At 34.0% G+C, this 24041-nt stretch overlaps 3 protein-coding genes across 8 annotated transcripts; all 3 read right to left on the reverse strand.

Moving 5' to 3' along the window:
* Window positions 1-3488: 3488 nt before the first annotated feature.
* LOC110684226 (protein NETWORKED 4A-like) lies at window positions 3489-11326 on the reverse strand. Of its 2 annotated transcripts, XM_021860639.1 has the most exons (5): window positions 9662-11326; window positions 7293-7376; window positions 6707-6815; window positions 3889-5832; window positions 3489-3785 (listed from the first exon to the last, which is right to left on the reverse strand). In XM_021860639.1, exons 2-4 carry the CDS (start codon window positions 7305-7307, stop codon window positions 4181-4183), a joined length of 1776 nt encoding a protein of 591 aa, XP_021716331.1. In that variant the 5' UTR covers window positions 7308-7376; window positions 9662-11326; the 3' UTR covers window positions 3489-3785; window positions 3889-4180. The 2 variants fall into 2 exon arrangements, with proteins under 2 accessions (XP_021716331.1, XP_021716332.1); XM_021860640.1 differs by lacking the exons at window positions 6707-6815; window positions 9662-11326 and having other exon boundaries at window positions 7293-7368.
* A 3208-nt stretch (window positions 11327-14534) lies between these two features.
* LOC110683962 (peroxidase 57-like) lies at window positions 14535-16345 on the reverse strand. Its single transcript, XM_021860359.1, has 4 exons — window positions 15924-16345; window positions 15631-15810; window positions 15275-15440; window positions 14535-15127 (listed from the first exon to the last, which is right to left on the reverse strand). Exons 1-4 carry the CDS (start codon window positions 16146-16148, stop codon window positions 14718-14720), a joined length of 981 nt encoding a protein of 326 aa, XP_021716051.1. The 5' UTR covers window positions 16149-16345; the 3' UTR covers window positions 14535-14717.
* Window positions 16346-17991: 1646 nt separating this feature from the next.
* LOC110684227 (cationic peroxidase 2-like) lies at window positions 17992-22973 on the reverse strand. Of its 5 annotated transcripts, XM_021860645.1 has the most exons (7): window positions 22666-22973; window positions 22098-22163; window positions 20314-21515; window positions 19307-20194; window positions 19031-19210; window positions 18784-18946; window positions 17992-18681 (listed from the first exon to the last, which is right to left on the reverse strand). In XM_021860645.1, exons 4-7 carry the CDS (start codon window positions 19541-19543, stop codon window positions 18278-18280), a joined length of 984 nt encoding a protein of 327 aa, XP_021716337.1. In that variant the 5' UTR covers window positions 19544-20194; window positions 20314-21515; window positions 22098-22163; window positions 22666-22973; the 3' UTR covers window positions 17992-18277. The 5 variants fall into 5 exon arrangements, with proteins under 5 accessions (XP_021716337.1, XP_021716336.1, XP_021716334.1 ...); XM_021860644.1 differs by lacking the exon at window positions 22098-22163; XM_021860642.1 differs by having other exon boundaries at window positions 20314-22163.
* Between the last annotated feature and the right edge of the window lie 1068 nt (window positions 22974-24041).

A 24041-nucleotide genomic window follows, 5' to 3' on the forward strand; every position in this document is an offset into this window, starting at 1 on the left:
AAGTGTGTATTATATTTTTCATCTTTTACGAGTTTTAATGCAAATGAATGAAGTATAAAATTATGCGTGAAGTACATTGAGATAATCACGAAGAGTACAATATTTTGTTTTTTAGTGGAGATATAATGAAAATGCTTTATTTTGTTGGTTATACAATTATTTCTTTATCAGTACATGTAGGTACCAACTTAGAAGGTATTAAGAGAAGTTTAGTACGGAGTATATTAATACTACCTCCGTTATAGACTACGTGTAACGATTTGACATAAAGCAGAGAGGGAAAATGTCTAATCGTTGCACATAACCTGTAACGAAGGTAGTATGTATGAAGTGGGGGGGTATGTAGGTAATTGTACATAAAATAAAGATAGATATATTAAGACGTTTAATTAGAAAAACAAACACTTAGGGCCTGTTCTCTTACGTTGAAATTCAGTTCAGTTCAGTTCAGTTCAGCTCAGTTCTGAGAATAGGCCCTTAAAAAAGGAAGGTATCTTGCCTACGTTATTAAATAATGAATTATTACATTAGTTTGGAAGGAAAAAAAAAGGCCAAGTAATGTAAGGCATGGAATTAGAGAGTACAATTTTTGTAGGAATTTTAAAACAATGCACGACATTCATACTCGGCAGTCGGCACGACATTCATAAAAAAAAGAATGACGTCATAAAAAATCAGCTAATAAAGTTTAAGCTTCGTCAGCGAGCCATCATGCACGTGTGGACTACTAGGTGGCTGTATCTAAATGACTTTGTATTTGACATGTCTTAGTGTCACGGTCCGAGTGGTTTGACACCGGATCGTGCGGCGCGCTCTTATCTTTTAGAAACAAGAACGCAAGCCTAGAGTGAGAGAGGTTCGTGGGCACACAGCAACACGGACCAAATGTATCTCAATGAGGCAATCGTTAGTAACGAGTGCAGGGTCGGGGCTTGTGACGGCCGATACTTCGAAGCGGGCACAAGCGGAACCGACAAGGATGTAGGCGTCTTTGAGAGTCTCTTGGTTTGGTGGGGAGCTTTAAAACAAGGCAAGCACAATATCTATAAAGGCTTAAATCAACACACAAGTCTTAAAGCAAGGCAACCCGAATAGGAGCTTTTTCATTCATTCAACCATCGCTCCATATAGAGCTATTGCTTACATGGAGAAATACTAGTGAACACTGAAATGACAGTAACACAATAATCTCCCCTAGCGCCTAAACTACTTACACGAATACATTGAAAATTTAACATAAGCTAAATAAAGACATAAGAAAGCAAAATACATGATGAAAGAGGTTGGATCCTAACACTTAGCCTCTTCGATGGTCTTTGGATTTTGGAAGTAGGTACTCCGTAGTAATAATCAGATAATCTTCAACGCCATTTTAGACTATGTTTACTTGGATCAAAAATAAACAGGCAACATAATACATACGGTTTATGGCTTAAGCCAGACAATTTCCCACCAACGTGGAATGTGAGCTTGTCAAGCTACGGCTTTCCATGCGCCACACAACCTGATTAATTCGGGATAAACCCATAAGGGGTTCTTCCTCCCTCATGGACCATGCCCACTAATCCAGTCCGGTTTGCAATGACGCTCCGTGTTAAATTTCAATTTAGGGTGTGTTCACTTCACCTTATTGGACATGAACTTATCCAAACTGAAATTATTTGATTTTTTTTTTTGAGGGGGAAGATTAAAATTTATTAATAATAAGCCATACGGCACTTACATAAGAAATCGTAATCGAATATTTATTGAACCAATTACAAGTTCGAAATAAAATAAACTACAATTGCACGCGCAAATCGACTTCTTGAAATACCCTTGTCTCATATAACGTTGTCCTATGCAGCCTCTTGCAAGGGGGTCTGGCAATAAGTTGTAGTTTCTGACGTGAACCTTAATTGACTCAGAAGCCTGTACTCCTCGACTTGAATTCAAATTTGGTGTCATACAATTTATCATTGACAAAACAATCTCCGATTCAAATACGGATTTTGGCTTGGAAGCATAACCCTTCAGCCCAAACCAAAAGAAGATCAAACCAAAGCCCCATAGCCAAAAAAACCCGGCTCAAATCCTGCACCAGAAGATCGGGAAATCGATCTGCACTCCCCATAGCACACAAACGCACCACACAAAAAGAAAAAATAACAAGCCCGAATAAACCACACACACAAATAGAGAAAAAAGAGACCCAAAACCGCACACCACTAATAGAAAAAACAGAAGAAAACCTAAAAAAGAAAACTAAGAACGTAAATATAACAACCGACCCCGCAGCCCATCCGAACACCACCACCAATTCTCCAAGATTCACCAACCCAAACCACACACCGCCGGACAGTAAGGCCCGAACCGCAGAGAGCCGCCCGAGAGGCCCAAACCCCACAAACCCCTGAACCGCGGCAGCGACGGCTGGAAGCACCAGACTTAGAATGGCCCTACGCGAGGGACTCAGAGGGAGATAACTCTCCCTCTCCATTCTCATACAAAACGTCGCGACGACGAGCGAGGCGGTGGAGCAGAGAAACGGCGGGGAAGCGGAATAGAAGATCGGTGGCATGCCGGCTTCAAGGCCAGTGAGGATAAGAGGCGGCCGAAAAGGGGCAGCGGCGGCTTGTTGCTAGGCCAACCAGACAAAAAATCAACACGAAAAACGAAAAAAACACCCTAAGAAAGTAGATCGGAGGCTCGCCGACGATGTGGCATGGGCGGTGAGCCACACGCCCGCCGGCGAGCCTCATGGCCGAAGAAGTTTTTTGCGAGAAGGGTAGGGTTTTGGGAGAGAAAAAGCCAGAAATGATATAAAAAGCTAGAGAAACATGATGAAAATTATTTGAACTTAATAGAACTTATTATACCTTATTAAATTTATTAGATTTTATTGCACTTATTGGAATTTATTGAACCTTATTAAAACATATTAAACCTTATTAGAACTTATAATACTTTCTTTAACTTATTGGAAGTTATTAAGGGTTTGTTATAATCTATTGAAAATAACTGAACTGACTAATTGGAGCTAAAGTGAATTGAACTGAATAGAGCTGAAATGAATTGTTTATGAGAGATGGAAATTAAGAAATGAACTGAACTGAATAGAGCTGAAATGAATTGTTTATGAGAGATGGAAATTAAGAAATGAACTGAACTGAATTGATTGAAGAAGAACTGAACTGAACTAAAATTAAGCTGAACAGAAGAGACCCTAAATCTTAATGAACTTATTATACCTTATTAAACTTATTAGACTTTAACCTGAACTGATCTAACTTAATAAACCCGACACTTATTTTTATAAGGTGAAGAGAACAAGCCCTTAGAAGAGCCTTCTCCAATAAGGTGAAGAGAATAAGCCCTTAGAACTTTAGACGAGCCTTCACCACATTTAAAAAAAAAAGTAAAAGAAAATAAAAAGCAGCTCAGGCTTCACATGCAATGTTCATGTACACTTCCACACATTAACACGCCAGATAGGGAAGATGCAGGGCTGGGCACCGGAAATGAACCATTTCTATTCATGCTATGTCAACGTTCATAAGCATATTTTTTTTACAAGGTACATCAATCTCACACAACAAAGTACCTCCGTTTAAAAACAGGAGCAAACCAAAGAAAGTAGATGAAAAATATACAGTGTTGATGTTCAATGTGCTAAGGTTATTGTCAAATTATATAATTGCTGAGGCTCCAAACGAACGAGACCAGTTCTACAGCCTCCATCGGTGGGTATGGACCTGCACAGCTCCACTTCACCTCTCAGAAATTCAGAGTAGAGTAGAAATATCCTATAAGATGAAACAAGTTTAATTCAAGGTCTGTCCAAAAAGTTAAATACCAAGTACTTTGTATTAAACATCCGAAATATACCAGTGACAAAGAATCACCAACCTTATACAGTTAAACGAGTAAAAGCTGCTGTTTGTCCACGCTAAACTGAGTTCCATCAAGATGACGGTCAGCAAGCCGGCCATGACTAACCTAATAAGTGAGCATGCTCATGACAAGAGTTCTGATTCTTCAAAACCAACAAGAAAGGAACAAGAAGAAAACCAAAACCGATTCCTTGATGATATATGTACAAAAATCAATGAAGAAATGGAAATCCATCTTATAGATCTATATGCAAACCCTCAGGAAAAAAGAGGTCTTCACATCTCTCTATCCAGGAAAGCAAAAAATATTAAGATGCAAAAGCATGAAGCCGCTTGAACCCTGTGAAAGTTTGTCGAAGGTGCTGGTAATTATTCCTGTAATGCTCAAGGGAGAAACATAACTGCCTGATTGCCTCCCTTTTTCCTTCAGCAGTTTCCAACATCGAGGCTTTCTGTCTCTCAACCTCTTCTCGCAGTTCCTCAACTTTTAAATTTAAATCCTGTACCACTATATTTGTTTCGTCCTTTTCAGCAACCAGCTGTTGCAGACGCTTTTCCATTTCAGCAATTTGGTCATTTCTTGCACTCAGTTCAGTGTTGAGCTCATCTTTTTCACTTGAAAGATTTTCATATTTTAGCTTGTATGCATCAAGGTCACTTTCCAGCATTTCTAGCCTAAACGTCTTATCAGTAATATCCGCTTTCAGGTGTTCAATTTCATCATTTAATTTTTTCTCCAGTGCCCCATGCTGGGTTTCCAGAGAATGACAAGTCATTTCCCATTCCCTAAGCTTCTCTTCCAAGCGAGTCTTTTCGTCAGTCAATCTAGTTATTTCAGCATGAAGCTGATACTTACGATTAGCATCAGAGATCACTTCTTTCAAATCCCGGACCTCATTTTCTCGATCTGTTAAACTAGTTTTGTACCTTGCAATCCTTTCTTGCAACTTGGCTGCCTGTCGTTTCTCAGATTCAATCTTCGCTTTCCATGTAGCAGCTTCCTTCTGAGCCATTTTAAGCAGATCCTGCATTTTCCGTATGTTGTCAGAAGAATCTTTGTTCTCTTTTCTTAAAAGTGCCATCTCTTTGTCTAAAGCTTGAAGTCTCCCCTTTGTGATTCTCAACTCTTCAGATAGTGTCCGGATCTTTTGTTCAGGTTGAGAAACATCTATTTCTAGCACATTACTTTCACCCGTTTCCTGATCAAACTTTTCCGTGGAATCACTATTTTCCACCCCAGGATACTCATTTAGCGAATTGCTGGTGAATTTCAGGAGTTCTATTTTCAAGTTAGCTATTTCTTCTTCTGATTGGTAAATTTTAAGCCTTGCCAATTTCAATTCTTCTTCATAATCTGCAATCTTAGAATGCACATCATCAAAATTGCCACTACTGATTTTCCTCAAGGATCCATTACGATTCTCATGCTGCTGCACCTGCATCTTCTCCACATCACAACTCTCAGTTTCTGATTCCAAAGGCCTTGACTGCACCTCCTCTTCACCAGTGTTCACTGATATTCCAGTATAGCTGTATAAAGAGGACACATCAGATTCTGAAAATTCTGTCTCGGAGTCTGATACTGAAGGTGTTTCATCTCCTTTTGCAGATCGATCGTTGCTACTTTTCTTAGGACCAAGAAAAAAGTCAAAGCCAGCAGCTCGAGGACCGGATTTCCGATGGATAAACTTTTGATCCTGAGGGGACCATATAGAAGTCACATCAGCACTGGCATCTGATCCAATGGACCCCTGAGATTGTAGGTCAGCCGGAATGTTCTTCCGCACTTCTCCAGTCAAATGTTCATAACGCTCAGCAAGTGACTTGTACATCCGGTAGAACTCTTCTACATGAGATAGTAATTCAGGCCTCTTCTGATAATACATGTCAGCCTTCTTTGCTAACGAGTCTCCATCCCCTTCAATCAACTTTTGCATACGTTTGTAATGTTGTTCCATCTCTGCAGAAAAGGATTTAAGTCATCATTACAACTATCTTAAGACTTAACTGTTCAGTTCTCACCATGTACTGAGTTGTAAATGCACTCATCCACAGAATTTAAAATTGGAATCTTTTACATCATTGGCATATAGATCAATATAGTAAATTCATCTATTTACTCACTGGACACAATACAATAAGACATCGATCAATTTAGTAAATTCATCTATTTATACGAGAAGCATGCCATTGAAAGTGCTATACCTTTGAGATTACATAATGTGAATTGACATAAATAAAAAGGTCTAAACTATACAAATTGATTCAAAAGCATTAAGATGCTACAAGTCTTTCAAAAACAGAAGCAAAAGCAGCCAAGTTAGCACAAAAATTTGGATGTAGTAGTCAATTGCAAGTTTGCAATCCGGTCATCCAAATAGATTGACAACACAGTATCCAGCTAACATGTTTCCCATGATGGTTTTCAGGAAAGCAAAAAAATATGAAAAATTAAAAACATGAGGATGATGACTCAAAAATCATTATCTCAAACCTCATGGAAGGGAAGGTTAAAAGTGGTGCTTGACTGCAAAGTGCAAACTAAGCCCTTCCCTAGCATTTCTCCTAGACTACATCAGTCTTGGGAATGAGCTGGTTGGCCTTCCACAATGCTACTTTATATACTGCCAGAGCATTATATGCTGAGGCATAAAATCCCAATTTCCACGGACAACGCATTTCAGTTACCAGCATAACTTGATACCACATAGGGAATTAGATGCTAAAATGCCAATGATTATACATTGTGTGGTATATCAAGTGGCGTAGCTAACTAGATGGAAGAAATGTGTGATAAAAGAAAATGCTTAAAGCCAAGTGCATAAGTTACTTACCCTCTAAATTTTCAGCAAGCCATTTTGTGTTCCTTCCAACATGACTTTCCCACCACCAAGAACTTGATTTTCTAGATTCTGATCCTTTAAAAGGACTCTTTGAAGATACCTAAGATCATTAACAAATCAATATCATGACTAGTCACATGAGAATTGGGTGGATCTGTCATGAAACATCTACACTGAAGAGTAAGATATACTCTTGGTCCTTTTTTAATAAGAAAATTCTTATTGGACAGATATTAGATATCTTGAAGGGTCCTCTCATAAATACAGTGTTTCACTTTCTACTTTTCTAGTATCATGAAACACTACGGTAGAGCATAGGATGAAAACAATAGTTGAATTGTCACGCTACCATAAAAGACAATAATTACGTTGTAGATTCCCATAATAGTAAATTAATAAGTGATTGAAGATGAGTAATACAGTAGCATAGACAGAAAAGATAAACCTAATGGTGTACATCAGAGTTTTACAAGAAAAGAAAGCAAAGATAAGGACCTTCACAATTAGGTAAGAGAAAATCCTGTTATTTTGACACATAGAAAATCCAAATAAAAACGGAGATAGTATAACTTCTTACTGATGAAGTAGCCATTTCTTTCAACTTGCTATCCTAGAGAGAACAAGATCCAATCAAGGGGAAATGTGCTATTGGAAATTTAACCTGCAAACAGATTTAATAGCAGATAAGCATTTCAACAACTTAACATCACACACTTCACTTAACACAGAAAGAGAGGGAATAAGAAAGGAAAGAATGTAGCTACATCTCTCATAACACAAACAAAAAGCAGTTCCTTTTATGTTATCAATCTTTAGTGAGCCCCTTGTCATTAATTAGTACTCCGTAATAAATACTAAGTAGTTTGTAATACGAGTATGTATCATTAACTTCTCAAAGGTATTTTCGAAAAATATTCCCACATGTGCATATTGTTGCAAATACAGTTCTCATAACCCGAAGTGATATGCACTCACAAAAGCATCATTATCAAAGAGAATACCAGTAAAAAATTTGCAGCACAAAGCTATAATGATATACAATATCACTAACAACAAGCAGGGATACAAACAACAAAACCAAAATCTGGCAAACAGAAACTAAAATCTAAACCCCTCGGCAGCCACTGAAATAACCAGGGAAACAGAAGCAGATCAACACTCTTTCTATACCCTCACTAATTAAGACGAGTTAAGAATTCAGCTATTTAAATTGATTTATTTAGCTAGGGTGCTCTAGACATGAGCTTTTGATTGTGAATCAATTTTTCTTGTTAAAAAATATAAGCAAATGAGATCAAGGTTTCACAAATTTCAACTCAAAATACTAACATGTAAGCAATTAAGAGCATATAAACTAATGAGTCATGATACATTGTGTCTATTTTGTTGCTAATAAACAGGGAATAATCGAGCACACATATTCATTAGTTGTTTTCAACATGGGAAAATACCGGCAAAATACTTGTAAACCAAGCAAATATAAGTCTCGCGACTCTCACCTACAGACTCGAGAACATGATAATCAGAAGAGTCTATTAGCCTATTAGGTACAACAAAAGAGTAGCTATTCAAAAAAAAAAAAAAAAAAGAGTAGCTATTAACAATCTAGAGGACACACAGTTAGACCCGTTGTTGTCTCCCTCAAATTCTCATCATATCAACTAATAATTTGCTGTAAATAGTTGCTAGACACATACGGTTTGCTCTAACTCATTGGTGCATATACAACACCCATTTATTTCTTCAAACTCCTTATGATTCTCATTGTTATTAACTCTCTAACATCTCAATGTTTGGTGTATGCGTAAAATCAAGCTTCTTACAAACATCAACTTCCTTGTACAATTGCACAAAAGTTATTTCCATCCAATTATCCAAGGTCTCCACTAGTGAATTCAAAGGAAATTTCTCCCTCATTATACAACATCCCCCTACTAGTCTATTACCCCTTTCCTCAGCCCGAAATCAATAGTATAATGTGACAACTAAATAAAGACGGAGGGAGTACAACGAGCAATAAAATAACGATTAACAACATTAAATTATACGATAATAATAACAAGATAGAACACGTATAGAAGAGGTCCAATAAAACCAAGTAACGTCGCCAGCCGCAGGCATTTGTGCAACTACATGTGTCATGCGTGGCCTCCAACAAGTAGCTAATGACCGTGTCAGTCCACAATTAGTGTTCAAATTACTCGATAATCATCAACAATTAAACTAATTTAATCTAATTCTATCTTAATGTATAATCTCTTTAACATTAAAAAAACCGAAAGTATAGATTAATACATAAAATAAGAAAGCTCAATCAAGAAAAGAACGTGCGAGTAGTCAACCCAGTGAAATGCGATGGTTTCCTAGAATTTGTCAATGACAACTACCCCATAATTAATACTACAAGTTTAAATTTTTTTTTTTTTGTTCATATATCCAAAAATAAAATTCCCGATCCCAGAAAAATCTGGTAAATGAACAGGATATGTTCAATTGTTCATCAAAAAAAAAAAGTTAAAGACAAGAACTTTTGTATATAAATGTGAAAATTAAGAGTAGTGCAATTACAAAGACAATAAATATCAGAAATTTAAGAATAAATTGGTAAATTTCCCTATTAATTTTATCTAAATTGAAAAGAAACTACCCAAAATTTAAAAACCCTTCTTCCTAAAATATAGAACATTGTCTTACAACCGCCCTAAAATCTAGAGGGTGATTCTCAAAATGTGAAACAAAACCTGAAATTGCGAAATTAAATCCTGAAGAAACATAAAAACGTTGGGTATTTTTGGGATTATGTATATATATAAAAAAAAAAAAATCCAAAAGGAAAGAAACAAAAAATGTAATAATTGTAATTATAATGACAAGAATAAGAGTATAATAATAACAAAAAGAAGAGAAAAGTGCGGAAAAAAATGATAATAAAAATAGAAAAAGAACCTGAAATAATTCCCAAAATCAGTTGGAAAGTAATTGAAGAAGCATGTCATTCAAATTGGAGATAGAAAGTGAAGCTCTTCTTCAATCAATTCTCAGAGGAAGAAGAGAGAGAGAGAGGAGAGAGAAAGAGAGAGGGTTAATCAGGTTTCCTTTTTGTAAAATCCTCTGTCACACTTTCTGAATTTGGCCCTGTCTTACGGAAAATTATACAAAAGTTTAAGCCACCCTTTTTTTATTGGGTCAACTTTACTCGTTTTCCCCTCTTTCCCACCATTTTTTGTTGGTTTTTTTCAAATCAACAAGGTGTGAGTAATTCTTTTAGTCACATCGTTGCTTAATGTTGCCTTATATCTTAATTTTTGCGAGTGATTTTGAGTTGGTCCTTAAATAAGTGGAATGTTTTCTTTTACATGTATATTAATGTAAAATTTGAACATAAATGAAAATAGGTGCTATGTCACTATGTGTGTTTAACAAGGAGTTAATATAAAAGTTGGGTACTCAACTTTGGCCTTTGTTGCAAATTGGATACTCAACTTTCAATATTGGCAAATTGGGTAATATGACCTGCCTGAATCTTCTTTTCTGGCAAGTAATCTACACTATTAGGTTACCATATTGCATTCTATTAAATGAAAAAAACTAAAATAACTCAACCTCTTTCTCTCTCTCCTCCTTTTCTCTCTTCCTCCATTAACAAACCTCCATTTAATTTTCAATTATGCAGTAATATTTTCAACATTTCTACTTTTGATATTTGCACATAATTATTGGTGCAATTCGATTTTTTTTTTATTTAATTTCGCGAATTTTTTAGTGATGATCAGATTACAACTGGCACAATTTTTAGTGGAGGTAAATTTCTTTGTTTATCTATTTTAACCATTGAAGATGCAAAATTGATTTAAATGGTTACTGAGGTTTTAAATTTTAGTAGGTAGGTTGTCTGGGATAATGAATTGAAGTGAAAAGTATTTTACTTTTGATTGATGTTTTTAGTATATGGGAGATTTTGAATTGCCATTTATGTAGAAAAAAATCAACTAAACAACAGAAAAAAAATTTAGAAAAAATCAACAATTTTTTTTCTTTGACTACCACTGCATCCACACCCCCACGAAATTTCCACCTCCATGAATCCCACGCCCACAGATCCGACCACCCTCACGAAAAACCCACAAATTCAACCACCCCCATGAAAGCCCTAAAAAATCTAACCACTTTCATGAACCCAGGCCACCACCCTCACGAAACCTAGGCTAACACCCTCGCAAAAACGCCCTCATAATTCCAACCAACCTCACAAAACCCAAGCCACGAAACGCACTCACGAAACCCCCCACAAATTCAACGGAATACACTATGAAAACCCAACAAATCCGACGAAACTCACCTTGAATTAGTTTCTTTAAGGTCGGAGAGAAAGAAAGTTGAGCTAAAAAAGGTTGAATAGGAGAGAGAAAATTGAGAAAAGATGAGTTTTTTGGTTAATTAATTCAATTGAAGTTTAATTTTTTTTTTTTAATTCTTTTTTATGTTATTAATGTTTGGTAACCTGTTAACCTGTTGTTAAAGGTCAAAATTCAGGCAATACCCAAGTTTAGTACCCAACTTGCAACAAAGCAAAGTTGAGTACCTAATTTGCAACTTTGGGCAAAATTTAGTACCCACATTTTATATTTACTCGTTTAACAAGTGTTATAATACATCTTGCATGTTTTTTTTTGTTTTTTTTTTTGTTTACAAAAACCTACAAGTATATTTTAATATTGTACTCCCTCCGTTCTCATATGATTTTCCCATTTTGAATATTTGGGTCAAACTTTAAAAATTTTGACCATAAATTCTCGTTAATCATAAGGGATTATATGTTCAAATCATCACATGGGAATCTTATTGAATTCATCATATTGTAAATTTTATTAACATCAAATTTTTATAATTTTTACTCGTATGAAAAAATGAGACATAGACGTTTTTAGACACGTCTTGGAGATCGTAAAAAGTCAATGGGAAAATCATATAGGGACGGAAGGAGTATCTTTCTTTTCATTACTTATTATTATTATTATTATTATTATTATTATTATTTATTTATTAATTTCATGTCACATTCATTAATTTTCAATAAACTATTAGAATATCCATAATGGCTGATAATAAGTCTTTGCTTGAAATTTCTTAATAGTTAGAGCTACTAGCTAGCCTAGACAAGTTCATCTTGATGATAAACAAAATTTGTTTATCTAATGACATTTTTGTAAATAAATTAACAAAAAATCTCAGTCAGCATGACATTCTCGTAAATAAGTTAACATTTGTGGGACTCGCATATTAATAAAATTTGTTAAGTTATTTACAAAAATGTCATGCTGACTGATATTTTTTTGATAATTTATTTACAAAAATGTCATTAAATAAACAAATTTTGTTTATCATGAAGATGAATGGGACTCAGCTTCCTTGCCAATGTGGTGGTACAAGGATTGCAAAACTATGTAATTTTACTATACCCAAAGCCACTTTGATTAGATAATGTGTATTCTATGCATTTACTTTCTCCTATTTTTACTGTTTATATATATATATATATATATATATATATATATATATATATATATATATATATCTTTTTGATTGAATAAACGTTGTACATTAAATAATGGAGTTTGAGAATAATAATGTATCAGCCCAAAATTGTAAGGAGGTGTTACTAGCCATTGTAGATGCTCCTTACCCTATTATATTTCTTTTACCATATTTTAATATTTAAAATATCTCATTTACCTCTTATTTTATCTAAGTCAATTAAATTGCCTAAAATTATGCTATAATCAAAGTGTCACACTTATTAAAACACGGAGAGAGTAATAAATTTACATAAACAAGATAAGTTCAGATCATGAAAGATAAATAAGTTGCCATAAAGGTTAATAAAAGCTAGCTATCCAAGTTGAATTTAGAACAAAAATAAGTTCTTATGAACATTATATTACAAGTTTACAACGATGTGCAACAAGATTAATCCAAAATGTTACTTAGCTTATTAACATTTTATTTACTACCTCCGTTTCTTATTAGTTGCAACTTTGGGGTATTATTTGTGAGATATAAAATATTCTAAAGTTGCAACTAATACGAAATAGAGGTAGTATATAATAGCATAAAAATACTAATTAAAGTTGTGCTAAAAATCAAAGCATGAAGACATTCAGAAAGGAAGGGGGTAGTATTTAAGTACATTTCGATTAATTTAGTATAAAATAATAAATTAATGTATTGTACTGCATATAAAAAAATAAAATAAAAAGCACAATAAAATTAGACCACATTTGAAATAGGCTCCCCATTAAATTTAAGTAGATTGTTGAATTGGTGTTTCAATTGTTTAATCTGACTCAGATTTTGCCGAGTATTCGCACAATTGCACTACAAATTCTCCACAAGAAAACAGGAAGTAATGTACGAAGGACTTGTACAATTTAATACCCAAAAAAAACGAAGTACTTTAAATTATTGCTGAATACTCTGAGCAAATAACATACGAAAGAAATAAAGATTAAAAAACTGGGTTATTGTCTTGAGGAAGATACTTAATGAATTGTCCATGTGACTTGTTCTGTCTGTAGCTGTGGTGTCATTATTCAAGAATTTCCTCACCCTGTGCTTCGCATTTATTTGCTAGCTGATCGAAACTTGAAATAATATATTGGGCGATAATATAAACGAACTACTCTAAGTGTCTGTTCTCTTACGTTGAAATTCAATTCAGTTCAGTTCAGTCAGCTCAGCTCCTAATTTCCTTTTCTTATAAAATATTCATTTCAGTTCAGCTCAGCTCAGTTCAGTGCAGTTCAGCTCAGTTCAGTTCAGTTCAGTTCAGCTGAGTTCAATCAATGAGAACAGACCCTAAAGTTACAATTTATTCACATTATTATTTTCACTTATTTTAAAAAATATAAGTTTAAAATAGAGTAACATAACAATGGGATGTAGAAGTCTAAAGGTTAGTCATGACTCATGAAAGGCCTTCTAGCTAAGGGCAAGTCTCTTGAAATTTTATACTACGTATGTAATAGAAAGGTTCTACAGAGTTGTATGTACTACGGAATAGTTGTTTTGTCTTTGTCGATTTTTCACAACCTTTAACCTGAAACTCATCACATGTTTTTGGGCCTAATAACCGTGTTAGACTTGTTAGGCCAAACTTGCTAAGTTGCTAGCTATTAATAGTGTACATTTTTTTTTTGGTGCAAAGCTATTAATAGTGTACATGATTGTGAGTATCATTTTTATGTTATCTTAGCTTTTTTCATGTGTCATCATTTATGACTATAGTTTAGGAATTCATTTACGCCCTTTGCCAAAAGATTTAGTCCGTTCTATCACCACCAATAATCCTCGAACAATCTCTTTCAACTATGGAAGGACATTAGCATTAGAAATAATGGCGTTATTAATTACTACCTCCGTCCCCGAAAGAACGACCCATTTGGCCTAATTTTAGTCCCAAAAAGAATGACCCATTTACATTAAAACACCCACCAATTTACAACAATATTTGTGTAAAAATAGCTTCTCCATATAAAAATTTGATTTTCCATGTAATTTTATTACTTTCTCTCTCTATTTTTTTTACAAACCCCATGTAAATTTATCTTTTCAATATATCTTTACTTCTTTTTATTTAACTGTTTTAATACTCGCGTAATCAACCCAAACAGGTCATTCTTTCGGGGACGGAGGGAGTACTAATGTTCCTATGTATGTTATTTGAGTTTTCCTATCAAAATCAATAGCAAGATAAAACATCTTTTCATCATAAGATTTAAAATTCCACATTATTCACAAGGAAGTAATTAAAGACACAACAATAACTATAGTAATCTTATTAACAATATTGCATTAGTATAACAGTGAAAAAACACTTGAACAAGTACATAACGAATTCAAACAAAAATTCCTTAAAATAATTGAAGCAATACAATGAAATAATCAAGGTACAATCAAATGAATGTAAGTTAAAAAAATGTGGTTAATTAATAATCGAATATTTCTAGCGGACCTTCTTGCATGTTCCAAGTCTAACCTCACCATTAGTGTTAACTCCGACCAAGGCCAATTTGCGCATAGCCGGACCGATTTTCGTCGTAAATACCCTATTGTCCTCAGCAGCTCTTCTAACAATGTCCTTAGTCAAAGGATGAATAGCTAATTGCTGATCAACTTCTAGAATACCTTCACCTTTCATTATTTTCTTGAAGAAACCATTGTCCATAACGAATTCGCTTCCCTTAGTTTGATCAAGGAATGTCTCGTTGTTAGACACGGTGTTACGTGGACAAGTCTTCTTTAGGGATTTGAGCAAGCCACCGGACATGGCTGGGTCTGGTTTCCCAGTGTTGTGGAAGTTGTATAGACGGTCTTGGAAATTGTCACAGTGTGAAGTTCCAACAGTGTGACAACCTGTATAACAAATATATGTATACGACGTGATTAAATTACTATATATTGTTATATATGATTAAGCTATACGTACGAAAGTGTATTGTTCATTATGAAACCCGTAATTCTTGTGTGTGTTACATGCCTCCTATGAACACGAATAATTACCTAGAAGGTATACAAAGTCCTCGGTGTTTAAGCCGTGTTGAGCAAACAATTTAACAGCTTGGGGGACTGGGATGCTTGGCTTTGGAAGCAATTGAAGTGCTTCACTCGCTTTTGATATACGACCGTCTTTCCTTCCAGTTTCTACCTTGTACCAAGATGCTCCACCCTGGAGTAGAGTAGAATTAGCAAAGAAAATTAAACAATATGTAATTAATTTTAAGACTTATATGTTGCATGTTTCCCTTGTTTAACTTTTGACTTTATCAAATTGTAAATTTGAGAGGCCATACATATATTATTATTTAACAAGGTAAAATTAAATGTTGTAGGTTTAACATTAAGGCTTAGTGGCTTACCAAGAATGTAGCATCTCTAGCGGCCAGGATAATAATGTCAGCACATGAGACAATTCCAGGACATCGTCTATCAAGAGCAACCTTTGCCTCTTCAACGATTTCAAAACCACGAACACTTAGGTTTGGGGGTGCAGTTTTCTCGGTCCCTTGACCCTCAAGCAAAATTGATGCATCACAACCCTACATTTTATTTTTAATCAATACATGCATTATTATACTACGTACATAAAATATAACAAGGTTTGTAATAATTAATTTAAATTATTAATGAACGTTAGTTGTCACGTACTCACCCTAACGAAACAATCATGGAATTGCAAGCGAATAAGATCAGCAACGGTATCTTTATCTTCATTGAAATGCTTTTTAACAACGGAGAAGACGACGGCCTCAGCATCGACTTTGGTACATCTCTTCTTGTAGTAGCCGAATTCAAGGGCGCCATAACAATCCCCTACAAGGGTCATTAGAAGGAGGACAAGGGCTAGTGCTACCGTTGAAGATTTCACTCTTGCCATATCTTCTTTTAACACTTAAACTAGAATTATTATTTTTTTGATTTTTTGTTGTTTGAAGAAAATGTATGAATTCTAGGGGTAAATATAGCTGAATTATAAAGCTTTTATAATTTGGTAACTTGTTGTCACGTTTAATGAAGAGTTGGCTAGTTGTGCCACAATTAACGTGCATTATTTGGTTTCAAGGTAATGCCTACTCCAAGATCTCTAGTTCTGATACGCACTACTTAGTCAATTACATAGCTGTTATAGCTAATGCCTAGCTAAGAAGAATAGTCAGCTTGATAATTTTATGTGAAATGACCGGCATTCTGATATCATTATCTTTTGTAAGCCCATTTTTTTTTGTTTATATAAATGCATAATTGGAATGTAACTACTCAAGATTTATTGAGATCATATTTTATCTACATTATTAGTTTTACAATTCTTTTATGCTTCCATGAAGTATAGTTTAAATAGCCGGCTATTAATCGGAAAGATCGATCAATGCTAAGATAATATGAGGATTTTTTTTTAATTATCCTTGTCTTAACTCTCTATATCATTCCAATTTTATCAGATGTTTCTGAAGAGACAAACACCCCTAGTCTTAAATAAATATAATTATTCTCAGGACATAATTCATTACGGTAGCCAAAAGAGGGTGTTACTTTAGTTTTCATTGATTAAGTCATCTAGACCGATCGAGTTAGGTCAAATAATATGAGAATAATTAAACAAAAAATGATCATTTAGTAAGTGTTTGTTTTATTTTTCTAACTTAAACTATTTATTTATACACCAACTTTTCCTTTAGAAAATACCGAAATACTCATTCTTATATGCCACACGCCATACCATTATTCAATTCCGTGACATGTTCAAATAATATGATTGTTGGCAATAAAAATTGGGATTATTTAAAATGCATAATCAGGGTTACCAATAAGCATTCAAAGAGGAATTATTGATAACGTTGTAATATTATAGTGCTACATACAGATTAGTGTATGAAGTTTATTAGCTATACTTTCGATTAATTATCCATGCATAAACATAGGATTACATATTCTTTTAATATTGCTAAATTCTCTATTAATTAATTAGTTGAAAACTGTCAGTGAGATATTTCAATATTTGTGAAACTTAGCAAGTGATGTAATATTCATAGAAAGGAGTTGGTTACCCTTCACAATATTACAATAACAAATTCATTTTTTTTTTTGAGGAACAAATTCATAATTGATTAATTACTAGAAAGTCGTCATCATTGAGATGGTAACTTTTAGATCGTTTAACATAATTTGGTCACGGATCTATGAACTAATTTAATTTCTAGTATAAGTTTTCAAAAAAAAAAACAAAAAAAAAACCTTTCTATCATTTCTTATAAATTGATTGTTATTGTTTGTAATAATCAATAAATCAATTTCCTTTACTTTTGGACTATATTTTTGGCAAATTCTTTTGAACTGATCTATATATGTAATGTAACTAATAATACTTTATTCGTTGGACAAAAATAAATATCATCAAACCATCTTTTGTAACAATTTTTACCATGATGAGAATTAAGTTTGGCCTAATTAGTTTGAGACTCTCCTTTCACCTCTGTGAGAGGAGTTTTATTCTCTCTACTTGTAAGAAAATTCTCCTTACCAAAGAAAAAAAAGGTATTGAAGTGTAATTTCTCATAGAAAAAAGGTTTTCTCCCTACTTTGTTATTACAAATGACCACATATATAGTGTGGCCTGTCGCACATGAAATGTGCTAAGGCCAAGATAGATTTTTATATTTTATATTTATAAAAAAATGTTCTCCCTTTCCATAAAGTCACCTTAATTAGTTTGAAAAATTACCTTCAAAGAACTTGTTAACTCGATCAAATAATAGACGTGATTCGAATCAGTTTTTGAAATACAATTACATACCATAATAACTTAATCCCCTAATACCTAGGAGACACCAATAATTCCCAACATGGGAGAAACATAACATTACATCAAAAGAAATTAAACTTGAACAAATACAACAAACCCTCATTAACATGCAATAATAATGAAGTAATTAAGGTATCAATCAAATGATTGTTAATATAATTAGTGACACTTTAGGCAATTAGCCAATTTGTGATGAACAAAACTCCTTAGCGAACCTTCTTGCAAGTTCCAATTCTAACTTCTCCTTCGGTAAGAACTCCAATTAAACCCATTTTGCGCATAGATGGACCAATTCTAGTTCTAAAAATCGTCTCGTCGGCAGCCGTTTGGATGACAATGTCCTTAGTCAAAGGATCCAGAGCCAATTCTTGATCAACTTTAAGAATTCCCTTGCCTTCTATTATTCTCTTGAAGTAAGCATTGTCTAGTACGAATTCGCTACCATAAGTTTGGTCAAGGAATGCTTCCTCGGTCGAGTTAGCGTTGCGAGGACATTTCATTTTTAGAGAAGAGGCCAAATCAGAGTTCATGGTAGGGTCTGCTCCCCCATTGAAGTTGTATAGACGGTCTTCGATGTTTTCACAGTGTGCAGTTCCAACAGTATGACAACCTGTATTATATATTCATTCGCCGATAGTTAGTTAATTATATGTTACAAAAATACCGTGCAATTAACTTACATTGAAATCTCAATCTCAGAGTGATTAATTACCTAAAAGATAAACGAAATCGTGTGTGTCTAATCCAAAACTGGCAAACAAATCGACAGCAGCAGGGATTGGAATATCGCGTCTTGGAAGCTGCTTGGCATCACTTGCTAGTGATGTGCGACCGTCTTTTCTTCCTGTTTCGACTGCGTACCATTCTGCTCCACCCTGTATACGCATGGTAAAGAAGAGTTAATAAAATACGCGAAATAATTTTACAAGTCAAGTGGAACAAAAGGGGTATAGACTTACCAAGTACGTAGCAGCTCTTGCTGCTAGGACGATAATATCAGCACAAGAGACAACGCCAGGGCAGTATTTATCAAGGGCAACTTTAGCATCTTCAATGATATCATAACCATCAACACTAAGGTTGTTACGTGCAGTTTTCTCTGTGTCTTCACCTTCTAGTAAAATTGAGGCGTCACATCCCTGTTTATATAAAGTTGAAACACGTTGTTAAATAAGTTATAACAGATTAAGCTTAGGAAATGGGTTTAATATAACTTAGAATGATCAAGCACATACCCTAACGAAGCAATCATGAAATTGCAAGCGAATAAGATCAGCAATGGTATCTTTGTCTTCATTGAAATGCTTCTTGACGACTTGGAAAACAATGGCCTCAACATTGACTTTGCCACACTTGCCATCGTAGTAACCAACCTTGAAATTGTCACCACATTGGCCATAGCACTCCCCAACAAGGGTCATCACTAGTAGCCCAAGGGCTAGCGCCATTGTCGATGATTTTGCTCTTGCCATAACTTGCTACTTAGAAAAGTTTTACTACTAGAATTGCTATTATGTATTGTAGTGTGGAGAAAAACAATGAAATCTTTGAGTATATATAGCAAAATTAAGAGCCTTAAACTTGATTCAAAATATGAAGTGGACTTTTTATTTGTTATTAACTTGTGCACACGATTGTTACTGAAAGTGGGATAGAAGTGCCTATTGACGTGCTCTCAGTCTTATCTAAGTAGATAACACTAGCTTTATTTTATTTTACAAGTTTGCTATGAAAATACAGTAATTAACTTGGGAGAAATGGTCTAATTTGTTCTTTCTTCTGAATTAAAAATAAACAATCCAAGATATATACTCCGTATATTACCTATATCACTAATTATTTTTACAAAGTCATTAGTTGGTTATATGTTTGTATATTGCTCTAGTTGCGTGTGATTATATTGAATAATCCATAAATTGATACCACCTCTAAATCAGCAAAAATTGATTGACCATGAAACATTAAGATGAATTGTACATATCTTCAAGAGCAGCTCGCGCCATGACACCAAGTGCACCAGATTTCGAGCCTTCTAATTCAGGATCCATCTGTATTGCTACAAACTATGGAGTACTATCTTCCCATTCAGTAACTTTTCATCAAGGCAGCTAAAAAAACATGACCTGCACAGAAGAAGAGTAACATTAAGTTTAAGACATATTTTAACTTTTTAAATTACAATATCTCCTCATTTGACCTTTTACAAGATTGGTTTTGAATTTCTGCATAACTGATAACTTACCTCAGTGAAGCCATATCAGAAGACACATGAGAATGGATGCCCGTCACAGAAGGGGAGCTAAATGATCTGGCTCGAGTGACTGAATACTAAGAGTACAAGACGGTGCCAACACCATGTATAAGCCTAATGCTGTTATATCAAGGAACTGAGGAAGTTTGTGACCTCATGTCACGGGTGTCAGGGACACAGGGACCAAAGCCATTTGAAAGACAGCCTTGAAAATAAATTTAGGAAAATGATAATACCTAAAGCAAACCATAATCTGGGAAGACACTCCACTTGTATGAGAAGATAAGAAGATTTCGTATAGGGAGAACGACATTAGGACTCACGGAAAGCACACTCTTTAAACTATATAACACTAATGCAGCAAAACATAATACAGAAAGACGGCACAAGGGAAACTGTGAGGATCTAAACTAGATATAGTAACTGGCATTCAGATAAAAAAGTTTCCCTTTCAACTAACAACTAAGTAACAAATTTTACACATTCCATGTAAGTAGAAGAGATCATATTTTCGAGTTCTGACTAGAAATTTCAGAAAAAGACACAGAAAGAGCTTAAGAAATTCTGCAAGCTTCTTCAAAAGGCACTAGAGAATACTACTTTAGATTGGAGCTTATTACCTCTTATAGTATTTGAATTTAACAGTCCTTCTATTATCTGAACTCATCAACTCTTACCTTATTGTATCTAAAGATTCTATACTTATTAGACCTTATCTAATACTCATATATATGAACTTATTAGACCTTATCGCATTTAAACTTATTAGACATGAAATAAGTGTAACTAAGGTGAAGAGAACAGATAGATACTAAGTATTCAAGTGAAGAACACAGATTCCATAGAGTACTGAACCAACTCATTAATTTAGTGGCTTTTTGTTGGTCCCTGAAAACAAAAGACCAAAAATTCCGTTTAGATGGGATGCAGAGGATACAACAAAGAAATTTGCTTAAATATTATTGAGAGGGGATGAATTTACACTGCCATCAAGTATCCATGGGTGTGCCTTGACAGATGCATTAATATGCAGTACATTTGGCGAAAAAGTTCAACAGGCAATGATCGAGTTCATGCCAGCCATCCAATTCCTAGACCAACCAAAATGAAAACAAAGAAACATAGAGTGCAAGCTGCATCCTCCATAGGATAAGTCGCTCTAATGTCATCAATTGCTGATTCGTATGCTGATCCTGCCAAAACATAGAATTTATACTACTTCACTAATTGAAATATTAGGAAGCTGTAAACATCATCATATTAGAAAAATGCAGCCAGCTTATAATCAAATCGCTAATGATATTGTGCCAACTGAACGTTACAGAAGAGGAAAAATAAAAGGAGAGGAGAAAAGTGGTGACTCCAAAATCCAGTTGGTATCCTGCATTCTCTGCAAATTAAATCTAGTTTTCTGACAATTGGTAAAGAATAACCATCAGCAAACAGCAACAATATGTAGGAAACTAAAGTTCAACATTTGCAATGCAAACGAATGCACCAACAATTTTTAATCTTCGATTTACTCTATAGAGTGCTAGCATTTTGTGGCAAGCAAAAAAAGCTGAATTTCCACAAATCAAGATAGAAAATATTCACACACAACAGTTCACATGCTTTATGGATGTCTGATACATTTAGCAGCATGGATGTTAATCTACGGATCTATGATCCTTGTAAATTCCAAATACAAATAATGTCGGTTGAGTTTTATCATTTCACAGATGACTTACATATCGAAACAAGTTCAATATGCTAGTACAAAGGTGACAGCTTACAATCGAAATTTCTTGACCAGACATCGGCCAAAAAAAGGGGCAGTAGTCTTTATTATCTTCAAATACCTGTAGTAGGCATATGCTGAAATCAAGTGTGATTGACCAAAAGTAGTTTTATCAGACACAAATTGTAGCTCATGATCAGAGTAGTCATTTAACAGACACCAAAACAGAAATACCCTGAAACTAGAAATCAAGAAATGACTAAGTAACATTTCAGATATACCAAACTCTACTTTAAAGGTTATTAACTTATTATCATTACCCAATTACATGATCAAATTCATTTATATTAAATTCCCAATAGTTCCCTAATTTCTCCTCTTTTTTTTTTTTTTTTTTTTTTTTTTTTTTTTTTTTTGGGTGGATTAGACCAGTATCCAACTAAACATAAAGTTACAAACTTTTAAACAACAGTCACAAACCCAGAAACCTAAAATTAGAACTACAATTTCGTATTGTACTATCAACAAAATAAACAATTTTTTCCAAGAAAATGAAATCCGACTATATGCAAGGAAAACCATGAAAATATAAAATTACAAAAGAAAAGAACAAGAAAAGGTACCTAAAATGGAGAGTAATGGTTGCTGTTGTTCTTCAACCTCCATTAGAGGTTAGACCGAATTGATACTTGTGTCGTAATGGGCTTGGGCTTGTGATGGGCTCATTAATCACAGAAGCCCAATACTGTAAATGATGACTAAAGCCCACGATATAAATGTAGTACCTTTCTGTGGTTTTTTTTTTTTATTTTTTTTTATTATTTTTTTTTTCACAAGATACCTTGAGTTATCACGTTATTTATAATATATCTATTAAAATTTTCAAATTTACTATTTACGGATATACCCATGAACCTTAACAGTAATCACTAGATTCCAGCGTCTTCTATATTACTCCTTAATAACTTTGGTTACATATTTGATATATGGACATCAAAGCCAATAACAATTATAATGATGGTTATAGGGCTAAATGTCTAATAACATTAGGGGTGGTAAGTGTTTTGCAATTATTTGAACAATAAAGAGAGTGATATTTTTGGATCTGATTTGCAAGAATGCAACCCTAAAGTAATGGTATGTTTCACACATATTGGAGCGCTGTATATAATATGGTAAGACTTCAGGTATATATAAATTATTTAAAAAGTCAAAATAATACTTTGTTGCAATATTAAGAGAACGGAGGAAGTAATTTCCGAACAAAAAAAATAATAAGCATAGTTTTGTAATATCTTTTTTTTTATTATTATTATTTATACTTATTGTTAATCAAATATATTATTGATAAAAGTTTTGCACTAAAAAAATACGTCAATTTAATCGGGATACTTAAAAAACTACAGAACAAACGAACAAATTTATTTACCTAATCGTTGCTATTAACATATAAACAAAAATACATAACGGAATACGGAGTACAACTTAACAATTTTTATTGTTACGTTCCCTTCTAAGCCTTGCTTTGCTAATAGTAATCATTGATCTAAAACGGGGAATGGGAAACATGTGTTATTTTGATTGATACATGAATGGAATATACAAATCCAGAAAACGGTGGAGTACAATTCATGATAAAGGTAGGTTGAAAAAAAAAATCAATTAATCAATTATGTAAAACATAGATTGATGGAACGTTCCTTTGGATGAACGTGCATTAGTCAACATGCAGCTTCATTATCGCAATAATCGACTAGGATTTAGGACCCAGAAAACCAAACTACTCTCTTTATTGGGCAATATTTGAAAAGTAAAAAGTTCTTTATTAGAATAGAAATTAGTTAAGGATTGATAATACATGATTTTGCCATATTAATTAATTAATGGACAACGATACATTAGTAATATTGATTAATGACACTCGTATTATATTTACTTTGTAGATAATAACATATAGTACCTTCGTTAATTATTATCGTATGTGCAACTTTGGAGTATT

The sequence above is a fragment of the Chenopodium quinoa genome, unplaced genomic scaffold (assembly GCF_001683475.1).
Source record: "Chenopodium quinoa cultivar QQ74 unplaced genomic scaffold, ASM168347v1, whole genome shotgun sequence".
Taxonomy (NCBI): Eukaryota; Viridiplantae; Streptophyta; class Magnoliopsida; order Caryophyllales; family Amaranthaceae; genus Chenopodium; species Chenopodium quinoa.